Source organism: Manis pentadactyla, chromosome 9, assembly GCF_030020395.1.
Source record: "Manis pentadactyla isolate mManPen7 chromosome 9, mManPen7.hap1, whole genome shotgun sequence".
Taxonomy (NCBI): Eukaryota; Metazoa; Chordata; class Mammalia; order Pholidota; family Manidae; genus Manis; species Manis pentadactyla.
This window is the reverse complement of record NC_080027.1, coordinates 92,083,206-92,102,206: the sequence shown is the minus strand read 5'-3', so window position 1 is coordinate 92,102,206 and position 19,001 is coordinate 92,083,206. Positions and strand designations below refer to the sequence as shown.

Sequence of the window (19,001 nt, the reverse complement as noted above, 5' to 3'; positions counted from 1 at the left end):
ATGGACAGTGACTGTAATGGGTTTGTTGGGGGGACTTGTGATGGGGGAGTCTAGTAAATATAATGTTCTTCATGTAATTGTAGATTAATGATACCAAAATAAATAATAAAGAAAATTTAAAAAACTACCCAAGAACAAAATCCTTGGACCAGATGGACTGACTGCTGAATTTTCTCAGACATTTATAGAAGACATAATACCCATTTTCCTTAAAGTTTTCCAAAAAATAGAAGAGGAGGGAATACTCCCAAACTCATTCTATGAAGCCAGCATCACTCTAGTACCCAAAGCAGGCAAAGACACCACAAAAAAAGAAAATTACAGACCAATATCCCTGATGAACAGAGATGCAAAATTACTCCACAAAATATTAGCAAATCAAATTCAAAAATACATCAAGAGGATCATACACCATTATCAAGTGGGATTCATCTCAGGGATGCAAGGATGGTACCACATTCGAAAATCCATCAACATCATCCACCACATCAACAAAAAGAAGGGCAAAAACCACACGATCATCTCCATAGATGCTGAAAAAGCATTCGACAAAATTCAACATCCATTCATGATAAAACTCTCAACAAAATGGGTATAGAGGGCAAGTACCTCAACATAATAAAGGCCATATACGATAAACCCATTAGCCAACATTATACTTAACAGCGAGAAGCTGAAAGCTTTTCCTCTTAGATCGGGAACAAGGCAAGGATGCCCACTCTCCCCACTTTTATTCAGCATAAGACTGGAGGTCTTAGCCATGGCAATCAGACAAAACAAAGAAATAGAAGGCATCCAGATTGGTAAGGAAGAAGTTGGATAGGAAGAATTAACATTGTCAAAATGGCCATTCTGCCTAAAGTAATCTACAGATTCAATGCAATCCCTATCAAAATACGAACAGCATTCTTCAACGAACTGGAACAAATAGTTCTTAAATTCATATGAAACCACAAAAGACCCCAAATAGCCATAGCAATCCTGAGAAGGAAGAATAAAGCAGGGGGGATCTTGCTTCAGAACTTGAAGCTCCAGGTTCAATGCCACAGTAATCAACACAGTTTGGTACTGGCACAAGAAGAGACCCACAGATCAGTGGAACAGAATAGAGAGTCCAGATATGAACCCAAGCATACATGGTCAATTAATACATGATAAAGGAGCCATGGATACACAGGGGAAATGACATCCTTTTCAAGAACTTGTGTTGGTAAAACTGGACAGCTACATGTAAGAGAATGAAACTGGTTATTTTGTCTAACCCCATACACAAAAGTAAATTCGAAATGGATGAAAGACCTGAATGTAAGTCATGAAACCATAAAACTCTTAGAAAAAAACATAGACAAAAATCTCTTGGACATAAACATGAACAATTCTTCATGAACATATCTTCCCGGGCAAGGGAAACAAAAGCAAAAATGAACAAGTGAGACTATATTAAACTAAAAAGTTTCTGTATAGCAAAGGACAACATCAGTAGAACAAGAAGACATCTTACAGTATGGGAGAATATATTCATAAGTGACATACCTGATAAGGGGTTGACATCCAAAATATATAAAGAACTCACACATTCAACAAACAAAAAGCAAATAATCCAATTAAAAAATGGGCAGAGGAGCTGAACAGACAGTTCTCCAAAGAAGAAATTCAGATGGCCCACAGGCACATGAAAAGATGACCCACATCACTAATCATCATCAGAGAAATGCAAATTAAAACCACAATGAGGTATCACCTCAAACCAGTTAGGATGGCCAACATCGAAAAGACAAACAACAAATGTTGGCGAGGTTGTGGAGAAAGGGGAACCCTCCTACACTGCTGGTGGGAATGTAAACTAGTTCAACCATTGTGGAAAGCAGTATGGAGGTTCCTCAAAAAACTAAAAATAAAAATATCATTTGAGCCAGGAATTCCACTCCTAGGAATTTACCCTAAGAATACAGCAGCCCAGTTTGAAAAAGACAGATGCACCCCTATGTTTATCGCAGCACTGTTTACAATAGCCAAGAAATGGAAGCAACCTAAGTGTCCATCAGTAGATGAATGGATAAAGAAGAGGTGGTATATATACACAATGGAATATTATTCAGCCATAAGAAGAAAGCAAATCCTACCATTTGCAACAGTATGGATGGAGCTAGAGGGTATTATGCTCAGTGAAATAAGCCAGGTGGAGAAAGACAAGTAGGAAATGATTTTACTCATCTGTGGAGTGTAACAACAAAGCAAAAACTGACGGAACAAAACAGCAGCAGCTCACTGAACCCAAGAATGGCTTAACAGTTTTCAAAGGGAAAGGGACTGAGGAGGATTGGTGAGAAGAGAGGCAAAAGATGGAAAAAGGGGCATTACGATTAGCACACATAACGTAGGAGGTGTGGCATGGGGAACGCGGTATAACACAGAGAAGACAAGCAGTGATTCTACAGCATCTTTCTACGCTGATGGACAGTGACTAATGGGGCATGTGGTGGGGATGTGATAAAGCAGGGGCTCTGGTAACTATATGTTGCTCAGGTAATTGTACATTAATGATACCAAAAGGAAAAAAAGATAAAACACAAAAAACATCACATCTTTTAATCTTCATATCTAAAAATGTAAGGAATGTCTCAGTATTTATTCGGTTCTGCAAGAAATCTCTTTAACTCTAGGTCTTCAAATGCTGGCTACGGGGTCACTTTGTGATTATATTAAAACCTACAAAGGCCTATTGTTTGTGCCTGTAAAACACAGCTTGCTTTTGACTTCCAAACATATATATAAATACAGCAAGAAGATGGCTCCAAGTAGCCATCCGAACCTAAACCACAGTCTTGTTAAAAAAGTTTCCTCTCTCCAAAATAAAAAAAAGTCCCCATCTTATAGATAATACATTTCGAGGCGGAGCCAACATGGCGGCGTGAGTAGGACAGTGGGAATCTCCTCCCCAAAACATATATACTTTTGAAAATACAACAAACACAACTAGCCCTAAAAGAGAGACCAGAAGACGCAGGACAGTGACCAGACTGCAGCTACACCAGCGAGAACCCAGCGACTGGTGAAAGGGGTAAGATATAAGCCCCGGCCCGGCGGGACACGAGCGCCCCTCCCCCCAGCTCCCGGCGGGAGAACAATAGGCAGAGCGGGAGGGAGACGGAGCCCAGGACTGCCGAACACCCAGCCCCAGCCATCCGGGCCAGAGCGCAGACACAGTACATGCCCAGGGGGCCCTGGATACTGGGGGAACAGGGAGTAAGACCACTGAGCGGGTGCTGAAGCTGATGCCCCTGTGACAAAGAAAAGCGGGGGCTTTGTGAAAGTCTTAAAGGGACAGGGACTTAACAGCTTGACGGAAACAACCCAGGTCACAGTACAGCAGCTGGAAATTACAGGGAAAACCGGGTGCACTAATCCCCTGGGCAACAGCTCTGAGACCCCTCAGGGAGGCAAACAGTCAAGCAGCCCCCCCATCCATTACCCCACCGGGCGCTGCGAAAGCAGAGAAGCAGCCTGAGACAAATTCCGCCCACAGAAAGGGAAATTTCTCCCTTCCGGCCAGGCAAGACACAAAGACCCACTCTACACGCAATTACCCAACACAAGCCACTAGGGGTCGCAGTTGTCCCAGTAAAGAAAGGCCAGTAGCAAGTGAAAATTTTGGCCCTCCCATCTGACAGTCAATAGCACCTGTCAACATGAAAAGGCAAAAAAATATGATCCAGACAAGACTAACCCAGACAGCTTCGGCATCTGCTACATCTTCCCTTGAGAAGGAATCTGGGGAGATAGATTTAGCCAGTCTACCTGAAAAAGAATTCAAAACAAAAGTCATAACCATGCTGATGGACTTGCAGAGAAATATGCAAGAACTAAGGAAGGAGAATTCAGAAATAAAACAAGCTCTGGAAGGACTTCAAAACAGAATGGACGAGATGCAAGAGACCATTAATGGACTAGAAAACAGAGAACAGGAACGCAGAGAAGCTGATGCAGAGAGAGATAAAAGGATCTCCAGGAATGAAAGAATTTTAAGAGAGCTGAGTGATCAATCTAAAAGGAATAATATAAGAATCATAGGTATTCCAGAAGAAGTAGAGAGAGAAAAGGGGATAGAAAATGTCTTTGAAGAAATAATTGCTGAAAATTTCCCCAAACTAGGGGAAGAAATGGCCTCTCAGACCACAGAGGTACACAGAACTCCCATGACAAGGGATCCAAGGAGGGCAACACCAAGACACATAATAATTAAAATGGCAAAGATCAAAGACAAGGACAAAGTATTACAAGCAGCCAGAGAGAAAAAAAAGGTCACCTACAAAGGAAAACCCATCAGGCTATCATCAGACTTCTCAACAGAAACCCTACAGGCCAGAAGAGAATGGCATGATATACTTAATGCAATGAAACAGAAGGGCCTCGAACCAAGACTACTGTATCCAGCACGAATATCATTTAAATATGAAGGAGGGATTAAACAATTCCCAGACAAGCAAAAGTTGAGGGAATTTGCCTCCCACAAACCACCTCTACAGGGCATCCTACAGGGACTGCTCTAGATGGGAGCACTCCTAAAAAGAGCACACAACAAAACACCCAACATATGAAGAAGGGAGGAGGAGGAATAAGAAGGGAGAGAAATAAAGAATCATCAGACTGTGTTTATAATAGCTCAACAAGCGAGTTAAGTTAGACAGTAAGACAGTAAAGAAGCTAACCCTAAACCTCTGGTAACCACAAACTTAAAGCCTGCAATGGCAATAAATTCATACCTTTCAATAATCACCCTAAATGTAAATGGACTGAATGCACCAATCAAAAGACACAGAGTAATAGAATGGATAAAAAAGCAAGATCCATCCATATGCTGTTTACAAGAGACTCACCTCAAACCCAAAGACGCGCACAGACTTAAAGTCAAGGGATGGAAAAAGATATTTCAAGCAAACAACAGAGAGAAGAAAGCAGGTGTTGCAATTCTGGTATCAGACAAAACAGACTTCAAAATAAAGAAAGTAACAAAAGACAAAGAAGGACATTACATAATGATAAAGGGCTCAGTCCATCAAGAGGATATAACCATTATAAATATATATGCACCCAATACAGGAGCACCAACATACCTGAAACAAATATTAATAGAACTAAAGGAGGAAATAGAATGCAATGCATTCATTCTAGGAGACTTCAACACACCACTCACTCCAAAGGACAGATCCACCAGACAGAAAATAAGTAAGGACACAGAGGCACTGAACAACACATTAGAACAGATGGACCTAATAGACATCTACAGAACTCTACATCCAAAAGCAACAGGATACACGTTCTTCTCAAGTGCACATGGAACATTCTCCAGAATAGACCACATACTAGGACACAAAAAGAGCCTCAGTAAATTCCAAAAGATTGAAATCCTACCAACCAACTTTTCAGACCACAAAGGCATTAAACTAGAAATAAACTGTTCAAAGAAAGCAAAAAGGCTCACAAACACATGGAGGCTAAACAACACGCTCCTAAATAATCAATGGATCAATGACCAAATCAAAATGGAGATCCAGCAATATATGGAAACAAATGACAACAACAACACTAAGCCCCAACTTCTGTGGGACACAGCAAAAGCAGTCTTAAGAGGAAAGTATATAGCAATCCAGGCATACTTAAAGAAGGAAGAACAATCCCAAATAAATGGTCTAATGTAACAATTATCGAAATGAGAGGCCTAAGGTCAGCAGAAGGAGGGACATAATAAAGATCAGAGAAGAAATAAATAAAATTGAGAAGAATAAAACAATAGCAAAAATCAATGAAACCAGGAGCTGGTTCTTCGAGAAAATAAACAAAATAGATAAGCCTCTAGCCAGACTTATTAAGAGGAAAAGAGAGTCAACACAAATCAACAGTATCAGAAATGAGAAAGGAAAAATCACGACGGATCCCGCAGAAATACAAAGAATTATTAGAGAATACTATGAAAACCTATATGCTAACAAGCTGGGAAACCTAGGAGAAATGGACAACTTCCTAGAAAAATACAACCTTCCAAGACTGACCCAGAAAGAAACAGAAAATCTAAACAGACCAATTACCAGCAACGAAATTGAAGCGGTAATCAAAAAACTACCAAAGAACAAAACCCCCGGGCCAGATGGATTTACCTCGGAATTTTATCAGACATACAGGGAAGACATAATACCCATTCTCCTTAAAGTTTTCCAAGAAATAGAAGAGGAGGGGATACTCCCAAACTCATTCTATGAAGCTAACATCACCCTAATACCAAAACCAGGCAAAGACACCACCAAAAAAGAAAACTACAGACCAATATCCCTGATGAACGTAGACGCAAAAATACTCAACAAAATTTTAGCAAACCGAATTCAAAAATACATCAAAACCATCGTACACCATGACCAAGTGGGATTCATCCTAGATAATACATTTCACAGTGTTGTGGGGGAAGAATAAATGAGGTAATGCCATAAAAGCTCTTTAAAAAGTACCTGGAGCATAAAAACACCAATAATAAATGTGAAGTATAATAATAATCATTTGGAAATTTCCAATTAACACTCTCCCTGGACTGGCTACTAAACTCGTTGGGTTCTGACTAGAGGCAGAGCTGAATGACAGAACATGGTCTCTATCTTCTGTTGCTCTGCCAATAATATCTTCCCAGATATCTCTCCCCTTTGTGTCCTCAACTGACTGTAAAACAGAAGGAAAAGCTCCCTTGACAAATAAATCAATCCCATTTCTTTCAGAAAAATATCAAGCCTCTTTGGACATACCACCATTCCTGTCAACTGCAAGAAAAACGGAGGAACCCTGTGCTAGTGCTTATTATGAATAGTGGCTGGTTAAGATACGGCTACTCAACAGTAAGATCAGTTTTAGGATATAGTGTTGATTTCATTATTTGATATATTTGATAAACCACTTGCTGCCAAAGCGCCTGAGAGAGAACAGTATCACCACAGGAGTGAGGGCAAGAAAGCAGATATATTCAGAATAATATTTGTAATAATAACTAGACAAAGTCAGTTATTTTTTTAAAATTATCTACATCTAATGAATAAACTCAGCTGGAGCTTAAACTTAAAACACACGTGTCAAAAACTGAGGCCATTTTATACGTAATATGCCATGCAATCTATTGGGTCCAAGGTGGAAGATACACCCACACTATTCTAATTAGAATACATTTGACTACAGGAGGTGAGGGAAAGTAACTTTAGGTAGTTGTACCAAGGAATCTATGATGAAAAGATTTAAGTTATGAGGCCCCTTTATAAGCCTGTGCCACCTCTTTTGTTTCATTTTTATCAAAATAATAGAAGAACAATGTTTTTAAAGTGTATAATAAAACCAGTGGGGCATTGCTCCAACACTCCACCCGTTCCCAACACATGAGACAGTTACTGCCAACTCCCTTTCTCATGCTTTGTCCCAGCCATTACATACTGGCCTCTGGTAAGAAGCAACCTCCTGCAGCTCAAGCTCCTCAGCACACAGAGCCACCCAAGACAGTCACAGGAGACTGATTTCTGGTAAGTCAATGTTCAGAGTCTACATTACTAATAAGATAACATGAATACAGCCCACAGTGGAACCACACAGTATTCTAAGACTACATTTCATTTCTTATTCTAGGTTCTTGGGTTTTTTTTACCAAGTAAACGACCGCTTCTCTAAACAATACGATACTTCTAACACAAAAGGCAAGCTTAAGTCACAGGCAGAAGGCGGGTATGAGGAAGTGAATCTGAGAGAATTACTGAAGAATGGCATTTTTAACTAGGGTGTCCTGATTTAAGAGGACCGTTCCACAAGTCATGACATTCTAAGGTTTTCAGTCTGTAAAAGATAAAGAGGATCTTCTGATGTAGGAAAAGATCAATGCCAGAGAGATTTCCCCAGCTCACTGACAGATGACTGAAGCAGGCAGTTCATGCAGCCACAGGAGATTCTGCTGTGTATTTTCTTGATTTGAAGGTAAGAAAGGAAAGTGCTCAAAGTCCCTAGCTAATGGTTAGCCTGCCACTGAAAAGATGTAGATCCAAACATATTCCCCAAGTAGTGTGTCAAAAAAAAAACCTCAGATTTACAAATCTTCACTAGTAAAAATAATTCCCAACTTAATTGGATGGCATGTAAATCTGATGATCATGTTTTGGCCTTTCCTAAAGCAGGATATTTGTATATCTTTTTAGATCTATGTATCTTTATAAACTGCTTTTCTCAGCACTATCACTGCCAACTCACAGACTAGAGATGCAGGTGATCACAACTATTTCCTTGGAGCCTGCTAGAGTCTTTTTCAAGGTACAAGGACCCTAATTCTGAACTATGAAACAGTCTGGCAGACTAATTTTTAAGATATGTGTTTTACAGTAACTTTAAAGTTTCTGAGAAAATTTACATTTTCAGAAATGATTATAGTGCAAATGACCAATATTACAAGAGCATTTAAAAAATATCAAAAATGTTTCCTCCTACCACCAAAATATCTATTTCTCCCCGAAGGTAAAGAGATGCATAAAGCATTGTGAGATTAATATCTTTTTAAATATATTCAAACACATACTTATGTTGACTTATTTTTCTTAAAAGCAAACAAAATATATGTAACAAAACTTAAAAATGCATTTAATACACCTTACCTATTATGAATGGTGTTAGGTAAGATAAATAAAGAATGATTTAAATGTTGGCATAATGAAGTAGGCAGGGCAGATTAAGAAAAATGTGAGTTGATAATATTAAGTAACATTTTGATTTATAACTAACATTTGCCAGAAAATGAAACTATGAAAATATGTTTTGATTGAATAACGTGGGGCATTTCACATTTCTCTTTTAGTAAACAAATTAAAAAGGGATAAAATGAAACAAGATAATTTTTAATACTACAAAGCTCTTGAGAAAAAGGACAATACTTACAAGAGAAGGTAGTCAACTTTGGGTCCATTCTGCCTCTGCAGGCTAATCTGAGGGCTGTACACTTTCATTGTTCCAATTCCCCACTTACATGCTGGGATTACAATTCCCCTTTTATATCTTTTAGGTAGTAGGGGTGATTTGAAAATTATTTATAGATATTAACTAAATTAAGTTCCATATTGAGACTAAACATAAGACTGACTCATGTTTCTTAGAATATATTTCTTCATCATAGTCAGCCAGAGGAGCCAAAATTAATAATATGAGTAGAAACCAAAACCTGTTATTAACAATACACATACGAATGGAAAACTAAACTATACTATCATCATGCTACTATAGTAAAGGTATTGGACTAATACAATTTAACATCTAAACATTCATTTAATCAATTTCACTCCCATTAGAATAAAGAAATTAATTATAAAATATATATAAAACTTAAAAAGTTCAGTAGTATCACAAAGCTTTAAACAGCTCTCTCTTCCACACCCTCACCACTTCTGATTTTACGCTCCAGAAGCACTACTTTCAATATTTTGGTATTTGTCTCCTGTTTCTAAATACAGTAATTTATTTAGAATGAGTACTTCCCAGCTTTTCAGATTTCGATTTTATCTGCTGACTACCTACTACACAAATTAATCCCTATGCCCTGTAACCCACCCAAACGGTTCCTTACTCCTCCCTCCTCCCAGTAAAACCACACAGCACCACTTTGGATACATTAGTGTTTACTCATCATTCATGGCTAATCCTATTTACTATTCAGAACAGTTTCTTTCTCACTCTGGAATTAAAAATTACTATTTTGTTTCATTTGATACCTTTTCTACAGACCTCTCCCTACTTCACCCTCCAGCAGATCAGGAGCTCTCAGATGGTACTGTGTATCAGATCCTGTCTCCTTTCCTTTGCCTTTCTGGAACAAGATTCCATGGTTCCTCATTCCTGCTGCAGCTTCTTCATTCTCAGTTCACTCTCCCACTTTAACAGAATATGCCTTTAACAGAATATGCCAATAACAACACCCCAGGAAGCTGTGCTGGACAGGGAGCTCAGACAGCACGTACTTCTCAGGGACTGAAGCTTCCATCCCCACCCCCAAGGTTTTAAAACCTCTCTCCCCCTTCTAGTATTTTAAAATTCCACAGAAATATGCCTTCATGGTTGGCGTTTTACATTTTTCCTACTTACCGGTTGGACACTTGGTGAGTCTTTTCAATTTGGAGCAGGGGTCCTGGCAAACCACAGAGGCTCCTGTCCGCCTACACCCATTTGTTCACACACTATGGCAAGTTACCAGCAGAGAGCTGAACAACAGCCAGAGGCCTTGCAGCCCACCGTCTAAAACATGTATTATCTGGCCCTCTTCTGAAGTTTGCACACCCTTAGCCCACATGGCCAAGTCACCAAGTCCCAGGAAATATTATGTTCTTTATTTGCAGATTCCATTTCCTCACATTTTTGTTCCCTCCCGCCACCTGAAACTCCTATTATTTGGATGTTGGACATGCTAATCTGATCTTACTTTCTTTCTTACATACTGCGCCTATCTTTTACAACTATTTTCAGGGCAATTTCCTCAACCTTATTTCTCAAACTTCCCATTAAAAAAAAAAAATGATTAAAAAAAAAAGATTTATAAGTACATTTTCTTAATCTGATTTTTTTAATAACTACAAAATTTTGCTTCGTTAATTATATTCTCTTAGTTCCCTGAAGCTATTACAGTATACTTTGTCTTCTTCTGCTTCCTGTATTACATCTGTTTCCTCCAATTTCAATTTTTTATCTTTGTTCTCATCTGTCATCATGTTACTGAAGCTGTCCTCAGAGGTTTGAAGACCCTTGGCTGTCCATTCATATATGTTGGTGGCACTAATGCTAATGAGAAAACCTTCAGTGAATGAGCTTCACTGGCAGGACCCTGAGTGCTAACATTTTCATCTTTTCTCCAAGTCAATTTTCCCAAAGAGGACTCTTGAAATTTCCCGTCTGGGCTGTACAGGCCTGGCTTCCAAGGTCTAGGAACTAAGCAGGTGAAAAAGGCCAACTTGGCTAACTCTGGCTAATCCTCCTTTTCAGTACGGCACCTCACCTGATCTTCCATGTGGGGCCTGGTATGTCTCAGTGCAGACCATGGGTCAGTAAAGTCTACTGTAAAGGGCCAGACAGTATCTCTGTCACATACTCCTTTTTCTTTCTTTTTAAAAAACCAACTCCACAAAAACATACAAGCCATTCTTAGATCTCAGCTGTGCAAATACAGGTTTCAGAGCTGACTTAGCTGGGGAGCTGTAGTGTGCTGAACCCTAGCCTAGACTGTTATGTCCAAAATGGTAGCTGTAGTTTGCTACAGAGCACTTAAATGCTCCCTCCTAGTTTGAACTGAGATATGCTTTAAGTACAGAAATACATACTAGATTTTGAAACATATGCCATATTTTTCATACATAGTTTGAAAAAAAAGAATGTGAAATATCTCTAAAATTTTTGTATCAGTTGCCTATTGAAATGACATTTTTATTGGGCATCTACTTTAGGGTAAGCACTGTCTACTAGTGCACAAAACTGCCAAAAATTGTTGCCTTTATTTTTCTTGAGGTACATACAATAAAATGCAGAAAACTTAGTGGACATGTGCATATTCTCAAGTATAACCATCATGCAGATCAAGATATCAAGCTGTAACTCTCGGGGGAGAATCCCGGAGAAAGTCCCTTTGAAACCAAAATCAGTCAAAGGGAGAAATAAAGTGGGAGAAACCCATTTATTCCTTAAAAGCGCTCATCCTGCTTCTCTCACCACCCACTGCAGAAGAAGAGAGAACTCCACCAAACCTCTCAGGTCCAGATATGCCCTGCCCCCACTCACCCAGGTATTACCCACACAAGCATTCTCACTAAAGTTTTTAAAATATTAGATGCATGCAGTTAAATATTACTAAAATTAATTTTACTTGTTTTTTCTAAAAATTTTAAATGTGGTCACTAGAAAATTTTTAAATGACACATGATTTACATTTTACTTTCCTTGAACGGCACTGGTCTGGAGAACTTGTAGTCCAACCCTCTTATAGGATGGATCTCTCACCTCCTGTCTGGGTGTGGTGAAGAACCTGGGTGTCTGAGCACTCAGAAGACTTTGGACTGACCCTCCTGCATGTGGCTCCACGACATGGTGTGCACCTCACTTCCTCTTCAAGGCATGGCTCAAGATCTTCTCCTCCGGAAAGCCTCCCCACCCTCAAGTAATTGCACAGACAGAAAAGCCTCAGCAGTAAGATCTTCTTACTCAACTGTCCCAAAACCTTACAAACACATATATTTTCTGCCTCTTATACCCCAACATCTACATATAAATCAACTCAATACCAGAAAACTTTTTGGCTTTTTGTTAGAAATTTTATCCATACTCTACTCTGAAGTAGCCTATAATGTTCACTGGAGGTAAGATTCATATGTAAAATAAACAGTAAATAATTAAATATAATTGAGTGTATGATTAAGTTGTAGGTGTTGAGAAAACAAAACCATTAATATACCTGGAGAATAATCTACAGAAAATGACAACAGAGAAAGGAAAGAAGGGCATGTCAGAAGAGGTGAGTGCCACACACTGAAGCACAGAGCAGAAGAAAAGTGTGGCATAAAAGGAGATGGTCACGGGAGAGAGAGAGATGCACGTGTGGGTTCCTAAATGCCAGGCCAAATTACACTGGACATGAGGAGAGCTGGTCATTAGGGATACCAGGCAGGGAACTGATGCAACAGCAGTGTCTGGACTTTATTCAAGATGGCAGATATGAGCCATATCTTTCCCTACTCCAAGATTCTACTGGAATTCCAGAAAAATCACATTTATACACAAACCCACGACAAAGCAGAAAACTGACAGAGGGATCATTAGCTGACCAAATAATTATCATCAAATTTCTGGAAGACAGGAGGGACAGGGAGTAGTTCTAAGTCTAGACCTCTTTCCTAGTTCCTATAAATAATAGTACATCCATCTACCTGTTCTACTTACACACAAGCAACAAAACCTAAAGACCAGTTAAGCACTGCTAGGGCCAGCACCTAAACAGGACAAAGTATACATACACGAGGCATCTCACAACAATTACTAAAAACTCACTCAATACTTATTTCCACTAAAAATGTAAGCTGCAAGTTCATGACAACCACCAGGCTGTGGATCATCATCTGTGACCTTAAGCCAGGAGTGCCCTTCGATGGTCTGTTTCTACTCTGTAATGCCTTAAGTCTCTAGAAACTGTCAGGGATTACCTGCTTTCCCACTGCGTATTATACCAGAGGTACAGGCTTTCTCCTGGTTCTTCCTAGTTTTCTACAAATGTGTTACTGTAAATAATACTATGATCATTTTTTAAAATTTTTTATTAAGGTGTGATTGATATACACTCTTATGAAGGTTTCACATGAAAAAACAATGTGGTTACTACATTTACCCATATGCCAATGCAGTCACCGTCCATCAGTGCAGCAAGATGCCACAGATCCACTATGTGCCTTCTCTGTGCTACACTGTTCTCCCTGTGAATACTATGATCATTTTTAATTACTTTTCTGTTTGTGTAGGTGTGTGACAACAGTATCATAACAATTCTAACTTGAGGAATTATTCTGGTATGTTTGAAACTCACAATATGGAACTGAAATTATATTCTTTAAACTTTCCTTATTTCTACAGGAATTTAATTTTATTTATATCTGCTACATCAACACTCAAAAGAGCTGGACAGATTTCACCAAATTTGGAGGCTACTTCTGGAGTGACCTAATTGAATATATAGGCTAGGGCAAATTCAAAACTCATTTTGGGAGATCTTCGTGGGCCTTCTTCGAGAGCTAGGTAGTTATACCAAAGCAGTAAGAGATTCCTTCAACTGACTGTCCAGGGAACATGACACATGTATTAAGACAGCATGAAGAAGAATCATGTTTCAAATGTGAGATCCAAGACAAAGGCCACAAGAAGAAATGCTGGCTTGCCATGCTTTCCAATCGGAAAAATCCATCTATAAAACGATCACCAACTCTCCAGAACAAAGCACAGATGACCTACTAGTGATAAAAAGCAACATCAAATCTGTAAAAAGTTTTCATCTGTTTAATATGGAACACACCTAGCTCCATTTTAGTTACCAAATATACCTGAATCTTATAAAACCATTTATTACAAAGTAACTTGTAACTCAGAGACTCTATGTTAATTCAGAAAAGAACTATCCCTAAATGGGGCTCTATTATCACTTCAAATATATTTCTAAACTACATTGAAATAATGAAGATAATGTCATTGATCTCATGCAACCAGCAGCTTAGTCCTAAACAGACAGATTTTATATTCCATTACTAAACCCTGTGGTAGTATCTCAAGATCAATGCCTTATACAAACAGCCAACACTATTTCAACTTTCTAGTTAGTCAGGTGAAAGCCATAATGATGACAAACAATTTATAACTACTATAAAAATAAGACTCCTTGAAGTATAAGACTCCTTCTGTGTGTTGTTGTATATTTAAAATATTTTAACCTTACATGAGTATGATTTTTACCAAAAAAGCAGACACAAAATTTTATAACACTTTGTGTCCAGCCTAAGTACGTGCTCACTTATTAATGGTGATTCCAAAACTTAATAATATAATAATAAAAGTTCTGACTTTCAACTGGCTGATGAGACATAAACTACTTTCAATATTAGGATGTTCAGAGTCTGCCCTTCTGCAACAAAAAGAAAAAGTGTCAACAATAACAACACAAAAAGTGTCTCTTACAAGTTATTATTATTCACCTTCTCTGAATTTCCAATTCTTCTTGTGATGGGCCGTTCTGAACTTGGGCAGGTAGTTGTGAATTTTGTCTGGGCAATGTTGGCCCTAAAAAGGGAGGAAAATAGAGATGAACATTTTATTTGGCTGGATAGAGGAGATAAAATCATGAGAAGAAAAACATAAAACCGTCACATTTTTACAAATGTATCTTCTTTTTGTTTAGCAAAATAAAAAATAAAAGCTTTACAACACAAAGCAAATGAAAGACTACAACATAATGCTGTCATCATCTCCAGAAGGTGTACTTGAAACAAATGGAAAACATCAACAACAAAGGAAAAATAAACATTTATATATGAAGAGCTTGAGTAAAACAAGGATTCAATAAGCATCTGAATAGGCACCTAAGCTTGACGTTTTCTCGACAATGAGACATTCTCTCTGGGGTACTTATTCATGAAGTGGAGAGGAAGAACTTATATAAAAAATCAGAATTCAAAAACTCACCTAAATAGAACACTGGAAATGAAAAACAGGAGAGAAAGAGCATGAGAACCTCATTACTAGACTGAAGTATGCTAATGCATTTATCAAACTGCCCGATTTAAGCTGCCATTCTTATTTAACGGCCTGGCATCTCCAGCATTGGTGAAAACAGACATTTGCTAAACATCCACATATAATTAGCCTACTCTTTAATATAACAGAGGTTATCTTAATAACTTCTTATTTGGGGTTAAAAAACCAACCAAACAAAAAGCCCTGCATTCAAAGCAACATGGTTCTGTCATGAGAACCCAGTGACTGTCCATCCCCAAGCCACCATGTACAATGCAGAACCATTCTTATCATCTTACAAAGAATGCCACTAAATATGGGACATTTTAATGTCATTGGATATAAAAATTAAATGTGTCATAAAATGAGAGAAATAAATACTGGGCCTAGCATACATTGCCTAGGGTTAAAACAGAATGACCTTGAAATCTAATTCAGTAAACAATAGAACAAAGAAAAGGTAGACCTTCCTCTCCTGGAGAGAAATATCAGTAGTGATATGCTTACATAACTGTGAATTCTAGTGTGCCAGCAAATGCCCCTAAGCAGGTATTTAGAAAGTGTTTTGTAGACCACTAGTATAACAAACAGTATAATAAATAAATGCTTCTGTGTACTAAAGCAAACTCCTGTAATCTTACGAGTTAACAGCACAAAGTATCTACTTCATACTAGTGGAGCAGACTTCACAATTATAAGGACAAGGTTTATTAGATTGTAATACAATACTGGCATATCCCAAGTGTAGAAAAACAAATAATTTGATCTGAACTTACCTAGTCATTTTTTTTCCTCATCTCTTTACACATGTTTTTAGCTTAATCATTTAATTTGTCCTCTAAAGACAAATTAGATGACAATTGCAGTGATAGATTTCATTAGAGCTCCTAAAAGAGTCTTGTTATTTTTGAGAACCACATAAAATGAATACAAAAATATATTAATCCCCTGTTATCAGCAACAACAAAAAAATCAAAAAGCTTCTTAATATACAGAAACCGTTTTGGATTTTTGTTTTTTTAGTTAAAAACTTGGCAAACTTGTTTGTTTTGTTAGTTGAAAACTTTGCTTATAAGCAAACTTCTTTTAAAAGGAGGTTTTTAAAATGCAGGCAGTATTTTTCTGGCTGATAACATTAATTATAAAAATAATTTAATACAGGTTATTCATGAAGCTGAGAAGAAAAGAAAAAAATACAAGGAGGATCCTTTTAAAATGGGGAGAATTTTCATCTAAGAATAATTCATAAAATTATTTCCTGCATGGCTCGTTGTGATTTGTCTCTGGGCTATTTGTCCACAGACTTCTTTAAATGGAGGCCAGCAAAGGAGAAGCCTTCCCACAGGCACTTTCTCACATCTGTACTTAATCTGTTTTTTTTTTTATCAATATTGTCAAGTCACAGTGTCAGGCACATTGAAATTCAAGTGCACTTAAAAATAATGTAAATATACTGTAAGAACTAGGAGTTCTTGGTCAGTTGTGAACTTGAGGGGCATAGCTGCACCTCTTTTTTGTCAAACACCTACTGGGTACAAATACAGTTGGTAAAATTACACCAAAGGCACCATACCAGTATAAAGCAGGACAAAGAGTAGGCACCAGCAGTCAGTTGCCACTGTATTTTCTGGAATGTAACAATTACTCACATATGCCCTATTCCTAAATGAGCATCTGTACTCTCAGAACACGCAGAAAAGGCTTTCCTAGCCAGTGGGCAAATGAGTGTCTTGTGAGCATGTGGTGGCTAACAGTTCTCTTCTGGAAATATATAAAATTTAAAAAAAAAGAAGAAACAAGAGAAGCTTCTTTGTTTCTACTACAGTGTCCTAAAGAACAGTAGCTATTTGAGAGTAAATTTTCTCTGTCTTATTACCATAGCCAAAGACATGGTTTATCTTAATCTGTCTTGGCTAGAATTCATATAGCAAAGTATGTGAATTACTGCTTCCAATAAGGAAAACGTATGTGTCCATGCCGTTGATATGGTAGTTACAAACAATGGAAATCAGAATAGAATCTTTCGACCAGCAATGACTGTCACTTCATCTTGACTTCAACACTGAGTTTTGGCTGAAGCTTGCTTCATTTACTGCCAGTTTAATTGTCACAAACCTAGTTTCACACCTTGCCACAGACTATTTAAAAACACAAGACTAAAAGACCAATAGGTGTTGTTATACACAATACAAATTTAAACTTAGCAATGTGGGAAATCTGCTTTTTAATACCTCATTTTACAACTTAAAATTTTTTCCTTTATTAAGGGCAAATCAAGCTCTTCTCTGCAATTGGGTAAACTGCATCTATCCCTCTGCATGGGGAACTCAACATACTACGTAGCAAAGTACAGAACATCCAGTAGTTTTTCAAAATGAAGTAAAATGAGTCCTAATAACACAAATATGAATAAAACTCATGGCTAATTCAAAAGATGGCCTGAAAGAACCTCCAGGAGGAGGCAGAAAAATAATAAATAAAAGTTCCTGATTAAACATTTAAAATCTGCAACAATTAATTATGGAATCTGGGAAGGAAAGGGGGATTTATAAAGAACTGCACAACAGGCTCACTGTGTAACTGTGTCATGTGGAGCAAGTGTAAAACATAACTTCAGAAATACACTAGAATTTTCATTTTTAGGAATTTATAACATAGGCTTCTTTGCCTAAACCAGCAAGTACATAAAATTTAAAATAATTCTCTTTCTAGGTAAAGAAACAATATATCAATAATTCTGAAGAATCACATCAAAATCTCTGAGTTACATGGATAAAGTACATATACACAGTTGAACTGTTTATATAAAATATTAGCAGCATTTTCATTTAATTATTTTATTGCTCATAAAATAATCTGGCCAGTCAAGGTATACAGGAATCCAAAAAAGTACATATGAGTTAAAAAAAAAAAGCTCTAAGAATTAAAAGTCACTTTTGAACTTAGAACTTAGGTTTTCAAAACAAAGTTTTAAAATCAAATGAGAATAAAAAGAATTCCGACAAGAATGTGTGTGTGTGTGTGTGTGTGTGTGTGTGTGTGTGTGCATATAGTTATACCCGTATGTAAGGATAAGAATATTCATGTATCTGATTAACTATAATTTGGAGGGCCTAAGTTACATACTTGGTTTGTCCATGAAAATAATACATGTATGTATACACATGTGTATATGAAAGTGAGTGTGAAAAAAAAAATGTACCAGCTTAAACTCACTCCTAAGCCACAGATACATAACCCACTGAACATAGGAGGAGGCTGTCAATCAGCAATCAACCTATTAAAGCAAGTAGCAGCTTATAGCGGCCTCACAACATGTACACCTATACATTAAATTCAAGTTAAACAAATGCTCCCTTCTAGGAAAGCACATTTGCATGCCCAGATCATATTAAAATCAATGTATTTTTTTCCCTTAAATTTTAAGTTAAAGGGTTGCTCTCTAACAAAATGGTTGAAAACAAAAACAAATGATCAAAAATCCCCTCTCATTCACGTTGGAAGTAACAAGAATTAGTTTTAAGATTCTAATTCTAAATAATTCTAAGAAGCCAACCCAGAAGCTGGCCATATCACCTACATGAACCACAACAAATATCACAACATAAAACAGTAGCTTGCTGTGTATCCCAAATACCACAAACCAGACTATGGCCTATAGAAACAAAAGTTACGGAAATGTGCAAGTAGTATGTACC

The 19,001-nt window shown here is 37.6% G+C and overlaps 1 protein-coding gene across 8 annotated transcripts in view; it reads right to left on the bottom strand.

Annotated features, from left to right (window-relative positions):
• ENAH (ENAH actin regulator) overlaps positions 1 to 19,001 on the bottom strand; it is a 195,388-nt gene that overhangs the window by 29,206 nt on the left and 147,181 nt on the right. For all 8 annotated transcript variants that reach the window (XM_036900853.2, XM_036901054.2, XM_057507810.1 and 5 more), the window contains one exon: positions 14,766 to 14,850. In XM_036900853.2, the coding sequence (XP_036756748.2) occupies positions 14,766 to 14,850 (85 nt within the window). The remainder of the gene's footprint in view (positions 1 to 14,765; positions 14,851 to 19,001) is intronic.